Source organism: Elephas maximus, chromosome 19 (assembly GCF_024166365.1).
Source record: "Elephas maximus indicus isolate mEleMax1 chromosome 19, mEleMax1 primary haplotype, whole genome shotgun sequence".
NCBI lineage: Eukaryota > Metazoa > Chordata > Mammalia > Proboscidea > Elephantidae > Elephas > Elephas maximus.
The window spans coordinates 39,517,645-39,539,932 of NC_064837.1; the positions used below are offsets into that span (position 1 = coordinate 39,517,645).

The window sequence follows — 22,288 nt, forward strand, 5'->3', positions numbered from 1 at the left end:
GGCAAGGTTGTGTCATCTGCATATTGCAGGTTGTTAATGAATCTTTCTCCAAACCTAATGCCTCATTCTTTTCGTCTAGTGCAGCTTCTCAGATTATTTGCTCAACATGCAGATTAAATAAGTATGGTGAAAGGCACAACCCTGATGCACAACTTTCCTGTTTTTTTTTCCCCTCGTTCTTTTCGAAAGAACACCTCTTGGTCCACGTACAGGTTCCTCATGAGCACAATCAAGTGTTCTGGAATTCCCATTCTTCTCAAAGTTATCCACAATTTGTTATGATCCACACAGTTGAACACCTTTTGCGTAGTCAATAAAACATAGGCAAACACCTTTCTGGTACTCTCTTCTTTCAGCCAAGATCCATCTGACATCACTAGTGATACCCCTCAGTCCACGTCCTTTACTGAATTCAGCTTGAATTTCTGGCCATTCCCTGTTGATGTACTGCTGTAACTGCTTTGGAATTACCTTCAGCAAAATTTTACTTGGGTGTGATATTGATGATATTGTTAAAAAACTTATGCGTTCTCTTGGATAACCTTTCTTTGAAGTGGCCACAAATATGGATCTCTTCTGTCGGTTGTACAGGTAGCTGTCTTCCCAATTTCTTGGCCTAGACAGTGAATTCTTCCAATATTGCAGCCGTTTGTTGAAACATCTCAATTGGTATTCTTCCAGTTCCTGGAGGCTTGTTTTTCACCAATGCCTTCAGTGCAGCTTGGGCTCCTTTCATTGCCATTGGTTCTTTGTCTTATGCTACCTCCTGAGTTGGTTGAACGTTGACCAATTCTTTTTGATACAGTGACTCTGTGTATTCCTTTCATTTTACCTTTGATGCTTCCTGTGTCATTCAATATTTTGTCCATAGAATCCTTCAGTATTGCAACTTGAGCCTTGAATATTTTCTTCAGTTCTTTTAGCTTGAGAAATTTTGGGTATGTTCTTTTTTTTTTTTGGCTCTTCACTTTTGGCTTTCTAACTCCAGATCTTTGCACATTTCACTTTAATATATTACTTTGTCTTCTCTAGCTGCCCTTAGAAATCTTCTGTTCAGCTCTTTTACTTCATCATTTCTTCCATTCGCTTTAGCTAATGGAACATGTTTGATAACATGTTTCAGAATCTCTTCTGACATCCATTTTGTTCTTTTCTTTCTTTCCTGTCTTTTTAATGACCTTTGCTTTCTTCATGTGTGCTGTCCTTGATGTCATCCCACAACTTGTCTGGTTTTTGGTAATTAGTGCTCAATGCGTCAAATCTATTCTTGAGACGATCTCTAAATTCAGGTGGGATGTATTCAAGGTTGTATTTTGGCTCTCTTGGACTTGTTTTAATTTTCTTCACCTTTAACTTGGAGTTGCATGTAAATAACTGATGGTTTCTTCTGCAGTTGGCCCTGGCCTTGTTCTGACTGATGATATTGATTTTCTCCACAGATATAGTCTATTTGACTACTTGCATTCCATCTGATGAGGTCCATGTATGTAGTCGACATTTATGTTGTTGAAAAAAAGTATTTACAATGAATAAACCGTTGGTCTTGAAAAATTCCGTCACTCAATCTCTGGCATTGTTTCTATCATGAAGGCTCTATTTACCAACTACCAATCCTTCTTCTTTGCTTCCAACTTTTACATTTCAATCACCAATAATTGTCAATACATCTTGATTGCATGTTTGATCAATTTTAGACTACAGAAGTTGTGTAAAAATCTTTAGTTTCTTCATCTTTGGCATTAGTGGTTGATGTGTAAATTTGAAAAATAGTCATGTTAACTGGTCTTCCTTGTAGGTGTATGGATATTATCCTACCACCGACTGGATTGTTCTTTAGGATAGATCTCGAAATGTTCTTTTTGATGTTGCGTGCTATACCATACCTCTTCGATTGTCATTCCTGGCAAAGTAGGCCATATGATTATCTGATTCAAAATGGCCAATTTAAGTCCATTTTGGCTTGCTGATGCCTAGGAGAGCTATCTTTATGAGTTCCATTTCATTTTTGATGATTTCCAATTTTCTTCAATTCATACTTCATACATTCCATATTCTGATTATTAATAGATGTTTGTAACTGTTTCTTCTAATTTTGAGTCATGCCACATCAGTCAGTGAAGGTCCCAAAAGCTTTACTCCATCCACGTCATTAAGGTCGACTCTATTTTGAGGAGGCAGTTCTTCCCCGGTCGTGTTTTGAGTGTCTTCCAACCTGAGAGGCTCATCTTCCAGCACTATATCAGACAGTGTTCTGCTGTTATTCATAAGGTTTTCACTGGCCAATTTTTTTGGAAGTAGACCGCCAGGTCCTTCTTAGTCTGTCTTAGTCTGGAAGCTCAACTGAAACTTGTCTACGATGGGTCATCCTGCTGATATTTGAAATACCAGTGGCCTAGCTTCCAGCATCACAGTAACATGCAAACCACCACAGTACGACAAACTGATAAATGAATGGTGGCAAGATGTATCTAGAGTAACTTAAATTTCACTTCCAATCAACAATATTCAGAGGGGAGGGACCCAGTTTAATAAGGGTTTTATAACCATGTCACATGAGAGAGAGTGGGAAGACTAGAAATACCCAGATGACACGTGGTACCCACCATTCTAGTGCCCTTTATTCACAATATGCTAGATATGGGAAACTCAGCCAAAAGTTGCATAGACAACTGGGAAACAGGGCCAACAGTTTGGAATGTTGTTTACGAAAATTTTCTAAATAGAGATTTTGACATTATTTAATTCCTACCAAATACTAGCAAAGAAAGAACCATTTAAAAATTGAAATTGTTTTCTCAACAAACGTAGTATTAAAATTGGCAGGTGGCAGGGGGTGTTTCTAGTATAGCAAATGACTATTACCCAATAATGGTAAGAGTTTAAATAAATGGGCACCTTTATGTATTCCTGGTAGGAGATGAAATGGGATATTTTGACAATGCACAGCAAAGTCTTAAATATAGGCATACTTTTGGGCTTTATCTTATGATTTTTTATCCTATGGGAAAAAGCGATGTTATGATGCATGATTTAGAGTTATTGATTGAAGCATTATTCAGGACATCAAAAATTAGAAATAAGATAGGGGTCCAAAAATAGACACCCATTTAAATAAAAATGTGGGCATGGCACAGGACTGGGCAGTGTTTCATTCTACTATACATAGGGTTGCTATCGGTTGGATAGCCTATCTCCTCATTTGTAAAATGAGGAAAATAATAGTAGTTAACATTTAAACCAGTAACCAGTTACTGTGGGATTGACTTCAACCCATGCCAGCCCCATATATGTCAGAGTAGAGCTTGGCTCTGTAGGGTTTTCAGTGGCTGATTTTTCAGAAGTAGATTGATTGCCAGGGCTTTCTTCCAGAGTACTTCTAGATGGACTGGAACCTCCAACCTTTTGGTTAGCAGCTAAGTGAGTTAACTGTTTATACCACCCAGAAACTCTAGTTATGTGGTGCTTGTTATGTGTGATCACTGTTCTAAATATTTTACATGTATTAACCCATTTAATACTTGCAAAAATTTTGCCATTATTTTCTGCAGCTCCTCAAGAATGAGTGACTTGCCCAAAGCCACACAGCTAGTAAGTAATATAACCAGGCTTCTGACCCAGACAGTCTGGCTCAGAGCCCCTCCTCTTTATGCTAAATAACTTTTCATATCTATCTCACAGAATCAGAAAGAGTAAATGGGATATACTTATGAATATAGAGTGTCCAACATTTGACAAGTACTCAGTAAATATTTTCATTTTAAAAGTAGGTATTCAATCAGTTAAAGTTGGTCAGGTCTAAAGAGAGAGATCAGAGGCAACACAATTGCAAAGAGAATTTGAGTTATTTGGATAGTTCTTCTAAAACCAAAAACCAGTTGCCATCGAGTAGATTCTAACTTATAGTGACCCCATCTGTGTCAGAGTAAAACTATGCTCCATAGGGTTTTCAGTGACTGATTTTTCAGAGGTAGATGGCCAGGCCTTTCTTCTGAGGTGTCTCTGGGTGGACTCAGAACTTCCAACTTTTTGGTTAGCTGCTAAATGTATTAATTGTTTATAGTACCCAGGGACTATAATTCTTGTAGGAATTGTATAATTTAGTATGTAAACGTTCCCTGCATAGCACTCCTAGACAGATTTGAAATTGTCTTAGAATTGCTTTAAAGTCTCACTGCAGCTCTTGTACCATAGAACTTTGAGTAATAGAACGCAGGGACAGAAAATACTGGAGTTCCAAGTGGAGGGAATTGTAAAAAATACTACATGCAGTTAAAAAGTTCTGCATAGTTGAGCCAGAAAGGATTGATCTTGGAGAAACTGCAAGCAGAGCCATTGGCTGTTGTCTATAAAAGGTGAATCAGCATGCAGGAAAGCAGACAGAAACAAGTTAATTTGCTTTGCAAAACTTCATATCAGAAATGACACCAGGCCCTTCTGAAAATGGTGGTGAAAATGAGGCGTTATCATCAGTTTTAACTGAAAGATTATTCAAGAAATAGTGAACTCTCAAGATTCTTTCCCAAATGTTGGGCCTCACCCATTCTAGCAGAGAACTGGACATTTACTCTGAAGAATTTGAAACAGTGATTCTCTGGATCTGGGCAATCCAGGCACAATTGTGGATGAGCATAGTATACTGGATATAAGGAATTCTCAGGACACTGGAAGCCAAGATTACATCTGCAAAAAGGGAATTGGAAGGGTTTTCCCTTGAGGAATTTTACCGTCTCCAGAGAAAAACACCTAAAAAGCACCCTACAGTGAAACTCATAGTTAACTAGTCCCAGCCACGCTCACAGAGCTCCCAAAGATGGTTTTCTTGCCAGATTACTCAGTGTAAGCAGGCAGCCAGAGACCAGACACTTTTAGATATCTGGAGAAAGTCTTGAATGTGAAAGACTGATACCAAAATGAACAGCAACAACAGAACCTGAAAACAATTAGATATTACGCAAGGAGATAATACTAGAATTACAAAAAAAAAAAAAAAAATTATTCTTAGCCTGAAAAAGATTAAAGAAGGATTTGCTTCCATGAAGCAATAAAAAATGCTATAAAAAGTAACTTTGAGAGAACAAGGAAGAGACCATGAAAATTTAAAATATGATGCTAAAAATGAAAAGGTATATAGATCTTAGAAGATAGTTAAAGAAATATCCCAGAAATTAAGATGAAATGACAAAAAGATATAAAATATGAGAGGAAATAAAAAGTACAAGATCAGTCCAAATGAACCCCTATCTGGTAAGAGGATTTCAAAAAGAAAAAACAGTAAAAATGGCATGGAGGAAATTAGAAAGAATTTTTTTTTAATCTAAATTTGAAAGACATGAATCTCTGGATTCAAATGACATTTTCAGTGATCAGAACAAAGGGTGCAAAAAGGTCTCTCCAAGGCTCCTCAACTTGAAATTTCAGAAAACTGGGGACCTGTATGTATATCCTTTCCAGAAAGGAAAACAAATGAAAGCAATAGCAACACATATAAAAGAGGAATCTGAGTTGAAATCAACACCAATATCTTCGAAACACTGTTGGGAAGTTATATTCAATCTACAAATTTATATACAACCTAAACCATCAATAAAAAAGTAAATGTTAGAATTTCTACTTCCAGCTATGGAAGAGTAGCTCACATCAGACCAATCCTGCTCCTAAAAATAAGCAGAAAAACTGGGCGAAATATTAAAAAAAAATCATTGGCGAGCTACCATGGTGATAAGGACTTGAAGAAACAAGATCCTGGAGAAAAGGAAAACCTAATGAGGTGAGCCTGACATTTGGCATTGCTTTTTCCTTGACATGTTTGTCTATTCTAAAGCAGTGGCCTGAGAGACTGGGAATCTAGAAAGCTGTGAAAGACAGAAGGAGAAGCTGAACAAGCTGAGCAATCTCCTGATGCCTTTGACTCTTCAGATCTAGGTAAAGAGTCTCACTATTTCTGGCACAGCGGTGATTGTCTATTCCTCTTAATTCTCCTTAACCCTGCCCATACCCTTGAACATAAGCCCTATTAAAATTTATCCAATTACTTCATTTTGCAGTGCCACCTATTTCCTGTCAGCACCCTGCCTGGTACAATTTCTAGTTTCAAATGCAAACTTTATCATAGTATTTAATTATCATATATATGAATCTATTTATTCTGTACTCTAGTCTCTTCATTGACGCACTTGAATGTTCTTGCACCAATAACATATTCATTTAATTAATTTAACACTATAGTAGAGTTTTGTATCTGAGGGAGCAGCAGTCCTCAAACTTTTCAGCCTTAGGATTCCCTTACGCTCCTAAAATTTGTTGAGGACTCCGAAGGGTTTTAGTTTACAACAGTCATACCTATCAACATTTCCTATTAGAGTTAAAATGGATATGTTTAAAAATATTTAATAGTTAATATAAAATAATAATCTATTACATTTTAAAATAACATATTTTATGAAAATAACTATATTTTCCAAATGTTTTAGTTAGAAGAGTGTTATTGTTTTAAGCTTTTTCAAATCTTTTTAATGTCTGACTTAACAGAAAACACCTGAAGTATCGCATCTGCAACTACGCTAAATTGGTTACACTATTGTGTGTTGTTTTCCTTGAAGTTTATGGAGAAAATCTGACCTCACAGATACGTAGCTGGAAATGGGAGGAATATTTTAATAGCTTTTTCAGATAATTCTGAATAATCTCCTTTGATCCCTCAATCAAACTTGACAAGCAGTAGTTTCTTAAAGGTTAGTTGTTATGTGGAATCTGAAACCATATAAATGAACTTATATTGTTACATTGAAGTCCATTGATCTGTCTTGCACTTCGAATGGATCTTAAGCTCATACATGATTTTGTAACATCATGCATTGGTCATCTGAAAAATTTTGATTTGCTGAAGTATGCAAATCTTCCAAATATTGAGATATGTTGTTACACCAATGTAAAAAAGAAAAAAAATCACATCAGTAAATACCGCCATTCAACTGTTGGGATACCCTCAAGCTCGTGGTCGCAGCTACAGTTTTCCTAAATTCTCAGTTTCATTGAAAGCTCAAATTTTATCACTGGCAACAAAAAAAGGCAGTTTGTTCCCCTTGAAGTGACAGATTCACTTCATTTATTTTTGAGGAAATATCTGCCAAGTATCCAAGTCTGAATTATCATATACCAAGCCACTCTTTCAAGTAAAAATGGTGGGTAGTTCAGTTCCCAACCTACTTAATCTCACAAATCCTATTCCTTGAGAGCATTATTGTACACTAGAATATATTAGAAATGCTTTATGTGTACTTCCTATTTTGACACACAGAAAATTAAAATTACATGTACTCCAAGGCTGAAATTTAATAAAAGTAATAAAAATGTATAAATAAGATATTAATATAAATAAAATAAGTGAAATAAATATTTAAATATTAGAAGTAAATATTTTCAATTAGTAAATGAAAGTATACTGCTTCACCAAGGACATTCTTCAATAAAACTGGATTTCCCCCCTTACCGAGAATACGTGGCAGTGAAGCACACAGTAACGTCTCGTACAGTTTGATCCCCTTGCCTTGATTCATGTGAGGGCCCCAGCGGTTTTACCCGCCATTGCTTTTGCCGCATCGGTGTAATTAGCAACACAATGAAAATGGCAACTAACATCTTAATATTATTATGAAAATAATTTTGACTTTATGGAACCCCTAAAAAGGATTTAGGGAACTCCTAGAGTCTGCAGACCATAATCTGAGAAAGACTTTGATAGGGTAACTATTCTGAGCTATTAAAAAAAAAAAAAAAAAGAGTCCTGTTGCTGTCAAGTCGATTCCGACTCATAGTGACCCCTATAGGACAGAGTAGGAGCAGCTGGTGGATTCAAATTACTGACCTGTTGGTTGGCAGGCATAACTCTTAGCCACATTCTGAGCTAAACTCATGGTAATATATGGTTAGAAGTTTGAGATTTTAAAATAAGAATTTTTTGGAGCTGTATTCTGAATTGACCACTTATTGTGAACATATAAATATCTTCTGACTACTCCCACTTTGAGATAAAATTACTGACTCCTTTGACAGCTTGTAAGCAAGTCCCCAAAAAACATTCATTGAATTGATTGCATTGATGAATAAATAAGGGTTAAAAGACCTCATGACTGCAGTCAATCATAGACCAACAGGGCTTGATTTAAGGTCTAGATTAAATACATTTCTTATATGAAAGTTTTCTTGACTCTTCCCCTCAACCCCAAGATACAATTATTTTCCAATATTTGCAAAGTACTTTGTGTGTTTTTACTTATACAATGTTTTGACTTGTTTCATAATGTTTCTCTCTCCTGCTTAAGTTTAAGCTTCTGGAAACCAGGAAAGGGATATTTATTTATTCAGTCATTCGTTCATTCCATTTCCAGTTCCAGCTTAAACTCTAACAAAGAGTGACATTCAATAAATGATACTTGAGTGAATGATCGGATGGCAAAGCTGAGATGACCTTGAAACCTCTTTCTAGTACATTTTACACACATTGTAGTTAGAGTTAGGTCAGGAAGAGTTAATGGTGGTTTTTTTTTTAAGTCAATGTGGTGGTAAAGTTACAGTGGCATCTTGTTCAGCTGTATGCAGAAGCAGGACATCCTCAACATGATATGAAAATGAAAGAACATTATTTTTTGAGTTCTTATTTTTATTTATCACATTTTTGAACTTTTTCAAAAAACCAACTAGACAACAGAAAATAGGGTACACAGCATCTTCCTGGAGAAAGGTGGTCAAATATCCAACAAGGAAATGAAATCACTTATTCTGGCTCTTATTTCCCGTTTTGTTTAATTTTTTTTTCTTTCAAACAACGCATTAGACATTTAAAGGTAAGGATCCAAAATTCTATTTTCAGATCGGAAATAAGAAATATTCTATGTTCTGTTTAGATTCATCCTTTAGAGTCAGTTGGGTCACAATAATAACAATAACAGTAATTCAAAAAAGAGAATGCTGAGATCTTTAAGGGCCCCGTACAGAAGTGTTTTTACAGGGAGTTGGGCTCCGTGAAGGTGGGGGTGAAGGGGTACACCCTCATTGCTGTTGCAAGGATGGAGTGTAGGATGCTAAGCAGACATGTTGTAGATTTATTTTCCCTTTTTAGTTTTTTCTTTTTAAAATAAAATATTAATATGTCTTCGAGGGTAGGCAAATACCTAAGTGAGAAGGTAAGTAAATGACTGCCTTTGTGTTATAGGGTTAGCACATGATGAGTCCAGTTGAAAAACCAGAAAAATAACACTTGCTGTTGAGTTGATGTTGACTCATGTCTACCCCATGTGTGTCAAGGTAGAGCTGTGCTCCGTAAGGTTTTCAATGGCTGATTTTTTTCAGAAGTAGATCACTGGTCTTTCTTCTGAGCTACGTTTGTATGGAGTCTAACCTCTAATCTTTCAGTTAGCAACACAGTGTGTTAACCCTTTGCAAAACGTGTGAACCTCTCCTAAGAAACACCTCCCTTAATTTGGCTGCCACGAACTCTGAGAGGTCTGTTCCTCCTGAATGTAATACATGCCATTCTACGCTAGCCTTTTTCTAACTAATGTGATCTTTCAGGGTAAGGCCAGTGCCTATTGATATTCATTCTTCTGATTTATAAAAAGTAGTTTTAAAACTCCTATAATTTAAAGGACATCTTCTGTTCTTTTTTGCAAAGCTATCTTATTGAATTCATAGGATTCAAATCAAAATATAATAACTTCTCCCAGTCTGTGTCTCCCAAGTGTTCTTGGAAAGCTCATTCAGTCAGGAAACAGTCTCGTATTTCAATCTTACAAATCTACTTTTTTTTTTTTTTTAATGAAGGCGAGCTCTGAGGTCTGGATTAAGGAGTAAAGCATGAAATTTAAACATGAGTTAAATTTCTCCAATGTCAGAGATGAAAGAACTTCGGAGATTATGAAGTGTAATCCCCTCAATTTGACAGATGAAAAAACTTTCTTAGGGAGGATGATAGTAACTGCTATTATGGTCTACTTGTTAGGAGCCAATCCTTGCATTAAGTGCTGTGCATTCAGTATCTCCTTTAATTCAGATGGCAACCATTATAGATGGGTAAACAATCTTACAGAAGTGGAATCTGCGGCTCAAGGAGGTTAAATAATTTGCTCATGGTGTCACAATATCTAGTAAGAAATGAATCCAGGTCTATCTGCTTGACATCCTCATCCCATGGCACAGCTTTGAGAGGATGTACTGAGAAATTTCAGAACAAGAAGGTCATAAGGTTATAAGTGGAGTTGGTGCTTTTAAGGTTATCTCTTAGTTGCTGGGAATTGGTAGAGATTTACGATGTCAGCCAGTGAGGTAATAATTGGATTTTTAGCTCAACTCAGAATGACTTGGAGAATGTGATTTATTTTTCGGTACCTGTGGGAATTTTTAAATTATATGTTGAGCAGCAGCCACAGAAGGTCTCTCTGACATGGTATAAACTTACGGGCTGGGGAAGAGAGGAACTGTTGCTAGACCTCTCCCATCCTAACATTGGTTAAGACTTGCACTCCCCAGATGCACACACTGTTAGTTATTAGCTGTATGACTTGGGTCATGCCATTGGAATGGAGCATCGGTTTTCTCATCTGTAAATTGGCAAGAGTAAGAACTGCTCAGCTGGACTGTTGCGTTGCTTTAGCAAAATAATGTATATAAAAAGCGACTTATAAAATGTGGTAAAATTTAAATATTATTGCCCTAAAAGTCTCCAGGTGTTTGCTAAGCAGGTGTGACTAGTGAAGTCAGCTCACGCAGAAACCTGTGTGAGGTGTAATAGTATAACTCTTTATACATTTCAATGTGCATATGATTATTATAGGGACCTTATTAAAATGTAGACTCTGATTCAGGAGGTCTTTTCAAGTTAAAAATCTCCCAGAGGATGCTGATGCTGCTAGTCTATGGATCACATATTGAATAGCAAACATCTGGATTCCAAAGGAGTTTCCATGTTGATACAACTTAAGGGGTTTGAAAATGTTGGCTGAAATATCAGATATTCTTAAATGAAATTCTAGAAACATTAGGGCAATAAAAACTGAAGCTGGAATCATTTATAAAAAGGATCTTTTTAATTTAACTGCCTCATTTATTTTATTTTTTACTTGAGGAGACTAAACATATATACACACACACACACACCCCACACAGAAAGTTAGAGTGCCTTTCTGAATGCTTCCTAACAAGTTGGTGGAAGAGGCCAGGTCCCTTGACCTGAAGACAGCACCTGTCCATTGGGCTAGGTTGCTTCTCCTGACAGAACGTCTTCCATGTTGAACCTAATCACGCTACCATGAACTCTATGCATTACACAATTTTATGCAGAACTTGGAAAACAGGATAACACTGCCTCCCTCACTGTGAGAGAGCTCTAGGAAGTACATCACCTCTCCTTAGTTAGACACTGTAGTCCTCAATCTCAGACTTCATACAGCTTCACTAACACTGGAATGCCGTTCTTTCTCTCCGTGGACTTACATTCTGCTTTATATTGACAAGTTCTGGCAATAAGACGAGAAAAAAAAAAAAAATTTTTTTTTTTTTTTTTAAGATGAGAAGCTTCCTGAAAATGATTCCTTAAATTATACCTCTATATCTGTATATCTATCTATCTGTCTGTCTATCTATCATCTGCCCATCCATTTTGAAACTCTAATAATACTGGAAAGTAAAAAGGATTAATATAATACCTGTATTTCCAAATTAACCATTGTTAGCCTCATGCCGTCTATGCTCCCAGTCTTTGTATCAAATTTATTTTTCTTTATTGAGCTTGTGATTTCTGTCAGGTTACTATTCTGGGTTTCTAAGATATTTCTATGGAAAAGATCCACAATTTCTCTGCTCTCATGGAATGTGCATTTGAGTAGTTGGAAAGCAGATATATAACAAACATTCAAAGACAAAGGGAAAGTATCAGGGTGTTAAGTGCTGTGAAGAGAACTCAAGTAGTTACATGGCAGAGAGTGACTGGGAAATTACTGGAGTTTGGGTGGTCAAGGAAGGCCTCTCTGCAGAGCTAACACATTAAGCTAAAATCTAGGTGGAAATTGAACCATGTGAAGATACACCAAAAAAGCATTGCAAATGAAGGGGACAGCACTGGCAAAGGGCATGGAAGTTAGCAAGCCTGGTGTGCCCAAAATAGAGAAAAGAGGCCTGGGAGGCTGGAGTGTAGTGGACAATGGCAGACTGGCACAACAAAGGTCAAAAGAGCTGGGCAGGGATCAGTCACAGTATGGTAAGGGGTTTGGTTTTTATTTTACATAAAGTTAGAAGCCACTGGAGGCTTTGAGGTAAGGGAGTAACATAATATGATTTATCACTAAACATGATTACTCAACCTGCTATGTGTAGAATGAGTAATTGTGATCTGGGGCAGATGAGTTAGGAGGCTATGGAACGATCCAGGCAAGTGATGATAGTGGTTTATAGAAAAGTGAACAGATTTGAAATATGTTTGGGTGTTGACAGAACTTTTTTATGGGCTGGATGTGAAGGGTGGTTCCATTTACTCAGAGAGGAAATAGTGTAATCAGCATGTCTGGAGGGAGCCCTGGTGGTGTACTGGTTAAAATGCTTGACTGCTAAACAGAGGTTGGCAGTTTGAATCCACCAGCTGCTCTGCAGAAGAAAAGACCTGGTAGTCTGCCTCTGTAAAGATTACAATCTAGAAAACCCTACAGAGCAGTTCTGCCCTGTCCTATAAGGCCTCTATGAGTTGAAATCGACTTGACGGCACACAACAACAACAGGATGTTTGGAGAAGGAAATTAAGAGTTCCATTTGGGTCATGTTTGCAATACTTATAGGGTGAGTAGGTGGACTTGTCCCCTGGAGTTCCAGAACAAGGTAAAGACTGGGGTCTGAGAGTCATTAGTGTTTATATGGTATTTAAAATAGGCAGAAGTCTCCTGGAAAGAATATGTAGATAGAGATACAGGGACCAGGCCAAGCAGAGAGGGAGGAGCAATTGTGGCCAACATTGTTGGAAGGGGTGTTACAATGGAAACCCAGAGAAGAATGTATTTGAAGAGTGAGGGAGTTGTCAAATATGTCGACTGCAACAAAGAAATTAAGTAGGGTAAGAGAGACCTGCCTGTTGGATTTGATGTCTTTGAAGTTATTAGTGTCCTTGACGAGAGCAGTATCTAAGTGGTAAGTTCAGAAGCCCAACTGACTGTATTGAGAAGAAATTATATATGCAGACATTTTCTTTTTTCTTTCTCTCTGTCTTTGAGAGAAAAATGAAAGCTAAATCCACTTTTTATTACCACACTGTTTCCCTTCCTCCTTTCTATACCCAGAGTATCTTGATTAAAGAATACATTAAAGGTGAAAGCCTGGAGATAGATTAGGTAGACTCTAAATCTTTTCCAATGATTTAGCAAGTGAAAAATAAACCATAATTGTCTCATCTATTTTTTTTTTTAATCTCGTTATTCTACATAATTTTCTTTCTTTTTTTTTTTTCCTGTAAACTGCCTCAACTTCTTTTTTGGAATGAGTTGAGGTATAAAAAAAAAACAGTGAAAATACAATGTATTATCATACATCACCCCCACATGTCTGTCAGTTTGTCATACTGTGGGGGCTTGCATGTTGCTGTGATGCTGGAAGCTATGCCACCAGTATTCAGATACCAGCAGGGTTACCCATGGAGGACAGGTTTCAGCTGAGCTTCCAGACTAAGACAGACTAGGAAGAAGGACCCGGCAGTTTACTTCTGAAAAGCATTAGCCAGTGAAAACCTTACGAATAGCAGTGGAACATTGTCTGATATATTGCTGGAAGATGAGCCCCCCAGGTTTGAGGGCACTCAAAAGATGACTGGGGAAGAGGTGCCTCCTCAAAGTAGAGTCAACCTTAATGACGTGGAGGGAGTAAAGCTTTCGGAGCCTTCATTTGCTAATGTGGCATGACTCAAAATGAGAAGAAACAGCTGCAAACATCCATTAATAATTGGAATCTGGAATGTATGAAGAACGAATCTAGGAAAATTGGAAATCATCAAAAATGAAATGGAACGCACAAACATCAATATCCTAGGTAGGTGTTAGTGAGCTGAAATGGGCTGGTATTGGCCATTTTGAATCAGACAATCATATAGTCTACTATGCTGGGAATGTCAGCTTGAAGAGGAATGATGTTGCATTCATCATCAAAAAGAATGTTTCAAGATCTATCCTGAAGTACAATGCTGTCAGTGATAGGATAATATCCATATGCCTACAAGGAAAACCAGTTAATATGACTATTATTCAAATTTACATATCAACCACTAGTGCCAAAGATGAAGAAATAAAAGATTTTTATCAGCTGCTGCAGTCTGAAATTGATCGAACATGCAATCAAGATGCATTGATGATTACTGATGATTGGAATGTGAAAGTTGGAAACAAAGAAGAAGGATCAGTAGCTGGAAAATATGACCTTGGTGACAGAAACAATGCCAGTGATTGAATGACAGAATTTTGCAAAAACCAACGACTTCTTGATTACAAACCCAAGAGACAGGAAGGGCCACACGAACCAGCGACTACATCATCCTGAGACTAGAAGAACTAGATGGTGCCTGGCTACAACCAATGACAGCCCTGACAGGGAACACTACAGAGAACCCCTGAGGGAGCAGGAGACCAGTGGGATGCAGACCCCAAATTCTCATAAAAAGATCAGAGTTAATGGTCTGACTGAGACTAGAAGGACCCTGGTGGTCATGGCCCCCAGTCCTTCTGTTGGCCCAGGGCAGGAATCATCCCTGAAGCCAACTCATCAGACATGGATTGGACTGGACAATGGGTTGGAGAGGGATGCTGGTGAGGAGTGTGCTTCTTGGATCAGGTGGACACTTGAGACTATGTTGGCATCTCCTGCCTGGAGGGGAGATAAGAGGGTGTAGGGGTTAGAAGCTGGTGAAATGGACATGAAAAGAGAGAGTGGATGGAGAGATCAGGCTGTCTGATTAGGGGGATAGTAATTGGGAGTGTGTAGCAAGGTGTATATGGGCTTTTGTGTGAGAGACTGACTCGATTTGTAAACTTTCACTTAAAGCACAATAAAAATTATTAAAAAAAAAAAAAACCCAACAACTCCTTCATTGCAGATACCTTCCTTCACCAACATAAATAGCGACTATACACATGGACCTTGCCAGATGGAACACAGAAATCAAATTGACTACATCTGTGGAAAGAGACAATGAAAAAGCTCAATATCATCAGTCAGAACCAGGCTAGGGGCCGACTGTGGAACAGACCATTAACTGCTCATATGCATGTTCAAGCTGAAACTGAAGAAAATCAGAGCAAGTCCACGAGAGCCAAAATATGACCTTTAGTACATCCCATCTGAATTTAGAAACCATCTGAAGAATAGATTTGATGCATGAACACTAGTGACCGAAGACCAGACAAGTTGTGGAATGACATCGAGGACACCATACATGAAGAAAGCAAGAGGCCATTGAAAAGACAGAAAAGAAAGAAAAGACCAAGATAGATGTCAGAGGAGACTCTGAAACTTGCTCTCAAACGTCGAGCAGCTAAAGCAAAAGGCAGAATTGAAGGAAGTAAAAGAACTGAAAAAAAGATTTCAAAGGGCGGCTCAAGATGACAAAGTAAAGTATTATAATGACATGTGCAAAGAATGGGAGATAGAAAGCTGAAAGGGAAGAACACACTTGGCATTTCTCAAGCTGAAAGAACTGAAGAAAAAATTCAAGCCTCGAATTGCAATACTGAAGGATTCTTTGGGAGAAAGTATTAAACGACACAGGAAGAATCAAAAGAAGATGGAAGGAATACACAGAGTCATTACACCAAAAAGAATTAGTCGATGTTTAACCATTTCAAGAGGTAGCATATGATCAGGAACCAATGGTACCGAAGGAAGGAGTCCAAGCTGCTCTGAAGGCATTGGCAAAAAACAAGGCTCCAGGAATTGATGGAATATCAATTGAGATGTTTCAACGAACAAATGCAGTGCTGGAGGTGCTCACTCGTCTATGCCAAGAAATATGGAAGACAGCTTCCTGGCCAACTGATTGGAAGAAATCCATATTTTATGCCTATTCCCAAGAAAGGTGATCCAACCAAATGTGGAAATTGTAGAACAATATCATTAATATCCCACACAAGCAAAATTTTGCTGAAGATCATTCAAAAATGGCTGCAGCAGTATATTGACAGGGAACTGCCAGAAATTCAGGCCAGTTTCAGAAGAGGACGTGGAACCAGGGGTATCATTGCTGATGATAGATGGATCCTGGCTGAAAGCAGAGAATACCAGAAGGATATTTACCTGTGTTTTATTGATTATGCAAAGGCATTCGACTGTGTGGCTCATAAAAAATTATGGATAACTTTGGGAAGAATGGGAATTCCAGAACACTTAATTGTGCTCATGAGGGACCTTTACATGAATCAAGAGGTAGTTGTTCGGACAGAACAAGCTGATGCTGATTGGCTTAAAGTCAGGAAAAGTGTGCGTCAGGGTTCTATTCTTTCACCATACCTATTCAATCTGTATGCTGAGCAAATAATATGAGAAGCTGGACTATATGAAGAAGAACTGGGTATCAGGATCGGAGGAAGACTCATTAACAACCTGTGTTACAGAGATGATACAATCTTGCTTGCTGAAAGTGAGAAGGACTTGAAGCATTTACTAATGAAGATCAAAGACAACACAGCCTTCAGTATGGATTACACCTCAACATAAAGGAAACAAAAATCTGCACAACTGGACTAATGAGCAACATCATGATAAATGGAGAAAAGATTGAATTTGTCAAGGATTTCGTTTTACTTGGATCTACAATCAACAGCCATGGATGCAGCAGTCAAGAAATCAAAAGATACATTGCATTGGGTAAATCTGCTGCAAAGGACCTCTTTAAAGTGTTGAAGAGCAAAGATGTCACCTTGAAGACTAAGGTGTGCCTGACCCAAGCCATGGTATTTTCAATCGCATCATATGCATGTGAAAGCTGGACAATGCGTAAGGAAGACCGAAGAAGAATTGACACCTTTGAGTTGTGGTGTTGGTGAAGAATATTGAATATACCATGGGCTGCCAAAAGAATGAACAAAACTGTCTTAGAAGAAGTACAACCAGAATGCTCCTTAGAAGCAAGGATGGTGAGACTGTGTCTTATATACTTTGGACATGTTATCAGAAGGGATCAATCCCTGGAGAAGGACATCATGCTTGAAAGAGTACAGGGTCAGCAGAAAAGAGGAAGACCCTCAACAAGGTGGATTGACACAGTGACTGCAACAATGAGCTCAAGCATAACAACGGTTGTAAGGATGGTACAAGACCGGGCAGTGTTTCGTTCTGTTGTGCCATGGGGTTGCTATGAGTCGGAACCAACTCAACAGCACCTAACAACAACAACAGCATACATAAATCAAGTGGAATAATATACAATTTTATACTGAAAATGTCACGTGAAAAAATCGATGCCTAACATTTAAGTACCTTTAAAATCATACTTATTGTTCCCACAGAAACTATTTTCATGGATGCATGTTCTAGGTTTTAAATAAATGTCTATGTTATAAAGAAAATCAGTGTCTTGAGGCCATACTCATTGAGATCGAGTCAATTCCCACTCACAGTGACCCTACAGGACAGAGCAGAACTACCCTGTAGGGCAAGGAGGGGCTGGTGGATTTGAGCTGCCAACCCTTCTGGTTAGTAGCCAAGCTCTTAAGAACTACACCAAGACAACTGAATTCTGGCACTGGCCTAGACACTAAATCTTTTTGTGGCCTTAGCAAGCAACTTCCTCCTCTGTGCTTCAATTTTCTCACCTGTGAAATGATGACGTTGGATTAACCGATGTCTAACCCTTTCATGGATCATGGGATATATATGACTGTGTTACATCTTCTGCGCCTGGGTGTTTATTGGCAGGCATTTGAGCCACTTTAGTATCATCTGGCATCATGGCAAATACTGGTGCAACTGCCTAAGAAACTAGGAAGTTCATCTGTGGTACATTTGAGTGTTGACAGCCATTTGTATGAGGACATGCTTCCCAGAGAAATGATTGTGTGAAATTTTTGTATATTTTGGCTTCTGTACAGCGATATAAGGGTTGCAAGTATGTTTACTATTTCCTTTGTGTTACTGGGAAGGTATGGTTACTGGCATTAATAAGTATTAAAGTACATGAGTTATTTTTGGGGTGAAAACAGTTTGTGATTCACTTCCTGGGCCATGTCCTGTGTGTGTGGTATGCTTCACGGAGCGTGGTACCAATATGAGCCACTCTCAAACTAATAACAATTATGTGCAGTAAGTGCAATGTTTATGTAGTATTTTGTGTATATTTTTGCAAAGTAGAGAGAGATATTTTATGGCTCAGGTGTAACCAGGAAGTATGACGCACCATGGGAACAATTTGTCCCAAGCGTGTGATGGGCTTCATGGAACATAGGACTGATAAGTCCTGCTTGCAATTGGCACCTCGTTTTTTCAAACAAAACAAAACAAAACTGCCAACACAGAATGATTCCACATCCATCCTGTTAGTGAAAAAAGTATGACATCACCAAAAAATTCCAAGGAATAAAAAACAAAAAAAATCATCCATGAAAGAGTTAATCTTCTTTGCACCTGTAACGAGTTATGCCACTATAAGACTACAGCACCAGCAATTTAAAAGGGGGAAACTTGATTGCAAGGTTGCATGAAATCAACTTTTGTTTTTGTTTGTTTGATTGCTTAAGTAATAAGTAATAGAATATAATAAATTAAACATAACCTCTCAAGGAATTCATGCTACTTTGTCACAAAGCCCCCTTCAGCTCCCCAGTCCCACGCACACTTCTGCAACTGCTCCCACACCCCTGTACCCCTGTATGCTCATAGCAGGGCACACCCGCCCCCCCGCCCAGTTCTGCTGCCAAGAACCATCACAGCGGCTTCTCCTCCCACCCTCCTTTCCCAGGCACCCTGGAATTGGAGACCCCCCAGGAGGGGCCGCTTTCAGAGCCAGACCCAAGAGCAGCCCACCCCCCTACCCCCCCACCCTCCGCCCCGTGGGTTTCTAGCAGCACCCCAGGCTGGGGGGCAGTCTCGAGCCTGACCTGGCAGCCAGGGTGGAGGGGCCCTCCTGGGACAACCTTCATCTCCAAAGAAAGGCACTAAGGGTGCCTGAGGGGTGCCCTGCGCATCGCTGCAGCTGGGCCATGAGGCTGGATAAGAGCTGGGGGTGGGCAGCGGGCATCGCCCCTGAGGCCCACGCGGGGCTGTTTCCTTATGACTTGGGGGTGCGGTTTGCATCTTCCCGGTCACCCCGATCCACCTCCGCGGCCCAGGGAGTGCAGCCCTCGCGGCCAGCAGCCAGGGGGCGGCGGGGAGCCGAGTGAGGAAGCATCCACCCCTCTCCGGGAGGACTGCGTCGCCAGAAGGCATTAAATAATAAAATGTATAAGATTAAGAAGATAAATCATGAGTCTCCAGAAAATGAACTTGAACAGAACTTTAAAACTTTGTTGGGCATAAAAATCAGCCAACTTATTTAAAATGGGGATTTCTGAGTTTTATCCCCTAAGATTCTCTTATACTCTGCCTGGGCTCCAGTTTAGGGACCTATGTTTTTACCATGTTCCCTGACTGGTTCTGATGCCAATAGTTCAAAAACAATGTTTGAGAAGTACTGAAACCAAACTGTGGAGAAAGAAATCATGCCTCTTTAATGTGCTGAAGATAATGGATTACATGAATATTTGCTCATTCGAATTAGGTTGAAATGCTGAGCAATTTTTTTCTTTTCTTTTCTTTTCTTTTCTAATCAGATTCTGTTTGGGTGAAAATGATTTGGTTACCTAGGAAACTGCAAATGTATGGCATTTGTTTGGGTGGTTAACATGCTACATCCAATGATCTGTGTCATGAACAAGCACCTAGGGCAAGGGATGCAAAATGTTCCATTCCAAGTGCAAACGAACATTATTAGTGTGGGCAAGAATTGACAACTGATGTTGGAGACTTTCTTGTGGTTTATGTCAAAAGAATGATTAATCTCATTGTCCCAATCAGTAGGAGTCTAGTCCAGTCACTGGGCAAGTGATTTAAAATCTCTGGATCCAGTTTTCTTAGTTGTATTATGATGACTAAGATGGTCTCCAGATTTCTTTCCTGTTTGAAACACAGTTTTGCTCTAATACTAATGTGGAAATGTTCACCAACCCCTAATGGATTTTGAAGTAAAACATAGGTACTTGCTCTGAAACAGTGGTCAAGGTCACAATCAATTTTTTTTTTTTTTCATTTTGCAATATATACAGAAGTATGCCTAAAACACAGATACACTATTGAAAATCTGAGAAGACCTCCCTGTGTCCAGGACATACTGCCTTCCCTGCCTGCAGAGGTAATCACTGTTCTGGCTTTTGTTACAACCATTTCCTTGTTTTTCATCATCTACATAAACATGCCTAAATAATATAGTCTAATTTGACTGTTATTGAACTTTATATAAATGGAAAATTCATGTATTTTTTATTCCTTCTTCTTTCACTCAGCATTGCCAGATTCATTCATACAGATAGGTGTAGCTGCATTTATACAATTTCTTTTGTTGTTGTATAATATTCTATAGTATGAATAGCCCATCATTTATTTATCCATTAAAATAATTTTTTTTTTATTTTTTACTTCTGATGGACATCGTGAATAGTGATGCTATGGATATTCTTTTATGTGTATCCTTATGAATATTTTCACTGAAACATATGCCTAAGAATAGAAATGCATGGTTATAACATATGCACACTGTCAACTTTATTAGATAATTACAAATAGCTCCACAGTGGTTATGTCAATTTATGAGTCAGCTCCTTTTACTCTACCTCCTTGCCAATGATCAATTTTTTCAGATTTTTTTTTTTTCTTTTTGCTAGTCTGGTGAGTTTGTACTGGTAAATGTGGTTTATTTTGTAATTATTTTCCTGATTATTAATACAGATGAACATCTTTTTATTTATAATCCTCTGGATTCCCTTATTTGTGAAGTTCCCTGTCCTGGTAGTTTGCACATTTTAATATTGGTTTGTTGTTTTTTTTAATATTGATTTATTAGTAGTTCTTCATTAAAAAAAAAAAAAAAAAAAAGCCAAACCCGTTGCTGTCGAGTTGATTCCAACTCATAGTGACCCTATAGGTCAGTTCCAGTTCTTCATAGATACTAGATATTCTTCCCTTTATAGTATCCTGGCTAGAAGTCATTAATGTAAAGAAGACAAATTTATTATCTTTTTTCTTGGTTACTGCTTTTTGTGCCTTGATTAAGAGGTCGTGAAAGTATTTTTTTTTTTTAAGGGAAAAGCATTTAACATTTAATTAACCTGCATGTAGCTTCAAGCCACCAGGACACAGGCACCCACAACACCCTTAATCTTCTCCTCAGCTCTTTTGCTGAAGAATTTGGCCTTCACGATGACAGGTTGTTTTGGGAGCTTTCCCTTCCCCAGAACATTGTAGTAGCCCAATCGCACCACATCAATGATGGGAGCAGCTCCAGTCTTATTTTTGGCAGTATTTACCCTTGTCTGCCCACTGACTAAGGTCCACAACTTATCGAGGTTGACAGTTGGACAGAAGCTCTGGTTCCTCTTCAAGTGGTAATGTCTCATACCAACCTTCCCAAAGTAACCTGGATGATATTTGTCGAAGTTGATTCTGTGGTGATGGATGCCACCAGCATTACCCCTGCCTCCTGGGTGCTTCCGGTGCTTGCCGATGCTGCCGTGGCCGTGGCTCACGTGGCCCCTAAGTTTCCAGGTCTTCCTCAGTCTGGATGGTATGGCAGCGGCCGAGGCGAAAGAGCGAAAGTATTTTTTTTAAACCTCTAAAGTTTTGTCATTCACATCTAGATCTTACTTAACTTACCTGAAATTAGTTTTTAGACATGAGGTAGACATTCAATTTCATTTTTAATATTTTAAATTGAGCTAAAATATATTCAAAGTGAAATGTAAAAATATTAATTGTGCAATTTAATAAGTTTTAAGAAATGTTATTTACTCGTGTAACCAACACACCAAACAAGATATTATAACATTTCCATTGTCCCAGAAATTTTCTTCTTGCTCCCTCCAGACAACCTCCAATTCTTATAGGTTTCTTTTGCTCAACATAGTATTTTTATGTACAATTTCCTGAGATCTTCGTTTCTTCCTATAGATCAGAGTTTTCATCTGGTGGTATTGCATCTGAGCCTGATGACTTTCTTTTATTCTTATAATGTTGGTCTTGTTGCCAT

General features: G+C 38.4%; 1 protein-coding gene across 1 annotated transcript; it reads right to left on the reverse strand.

Annotated features, from left to right (window-relative positions):
- Nucleotides 1-21,380: 21,380 nt before the first annotated feature.
- LOC126063153 (60S ribosomal protein L27a-like) lies at nt 21,381-21,857 on the reverse strand (the record flags this gene model as incomplete). Its single annotated transcript, XM_049861342.1, has 1 exon — nt 21,381-21,857. A coding segment is annotated over one exon (474 nt), but the record flags the coding sequence as incomplete, so codon positions are not given.
- Between the last annotated feature and the right edge of the window lie 431 nt (nt 21,858-22,288).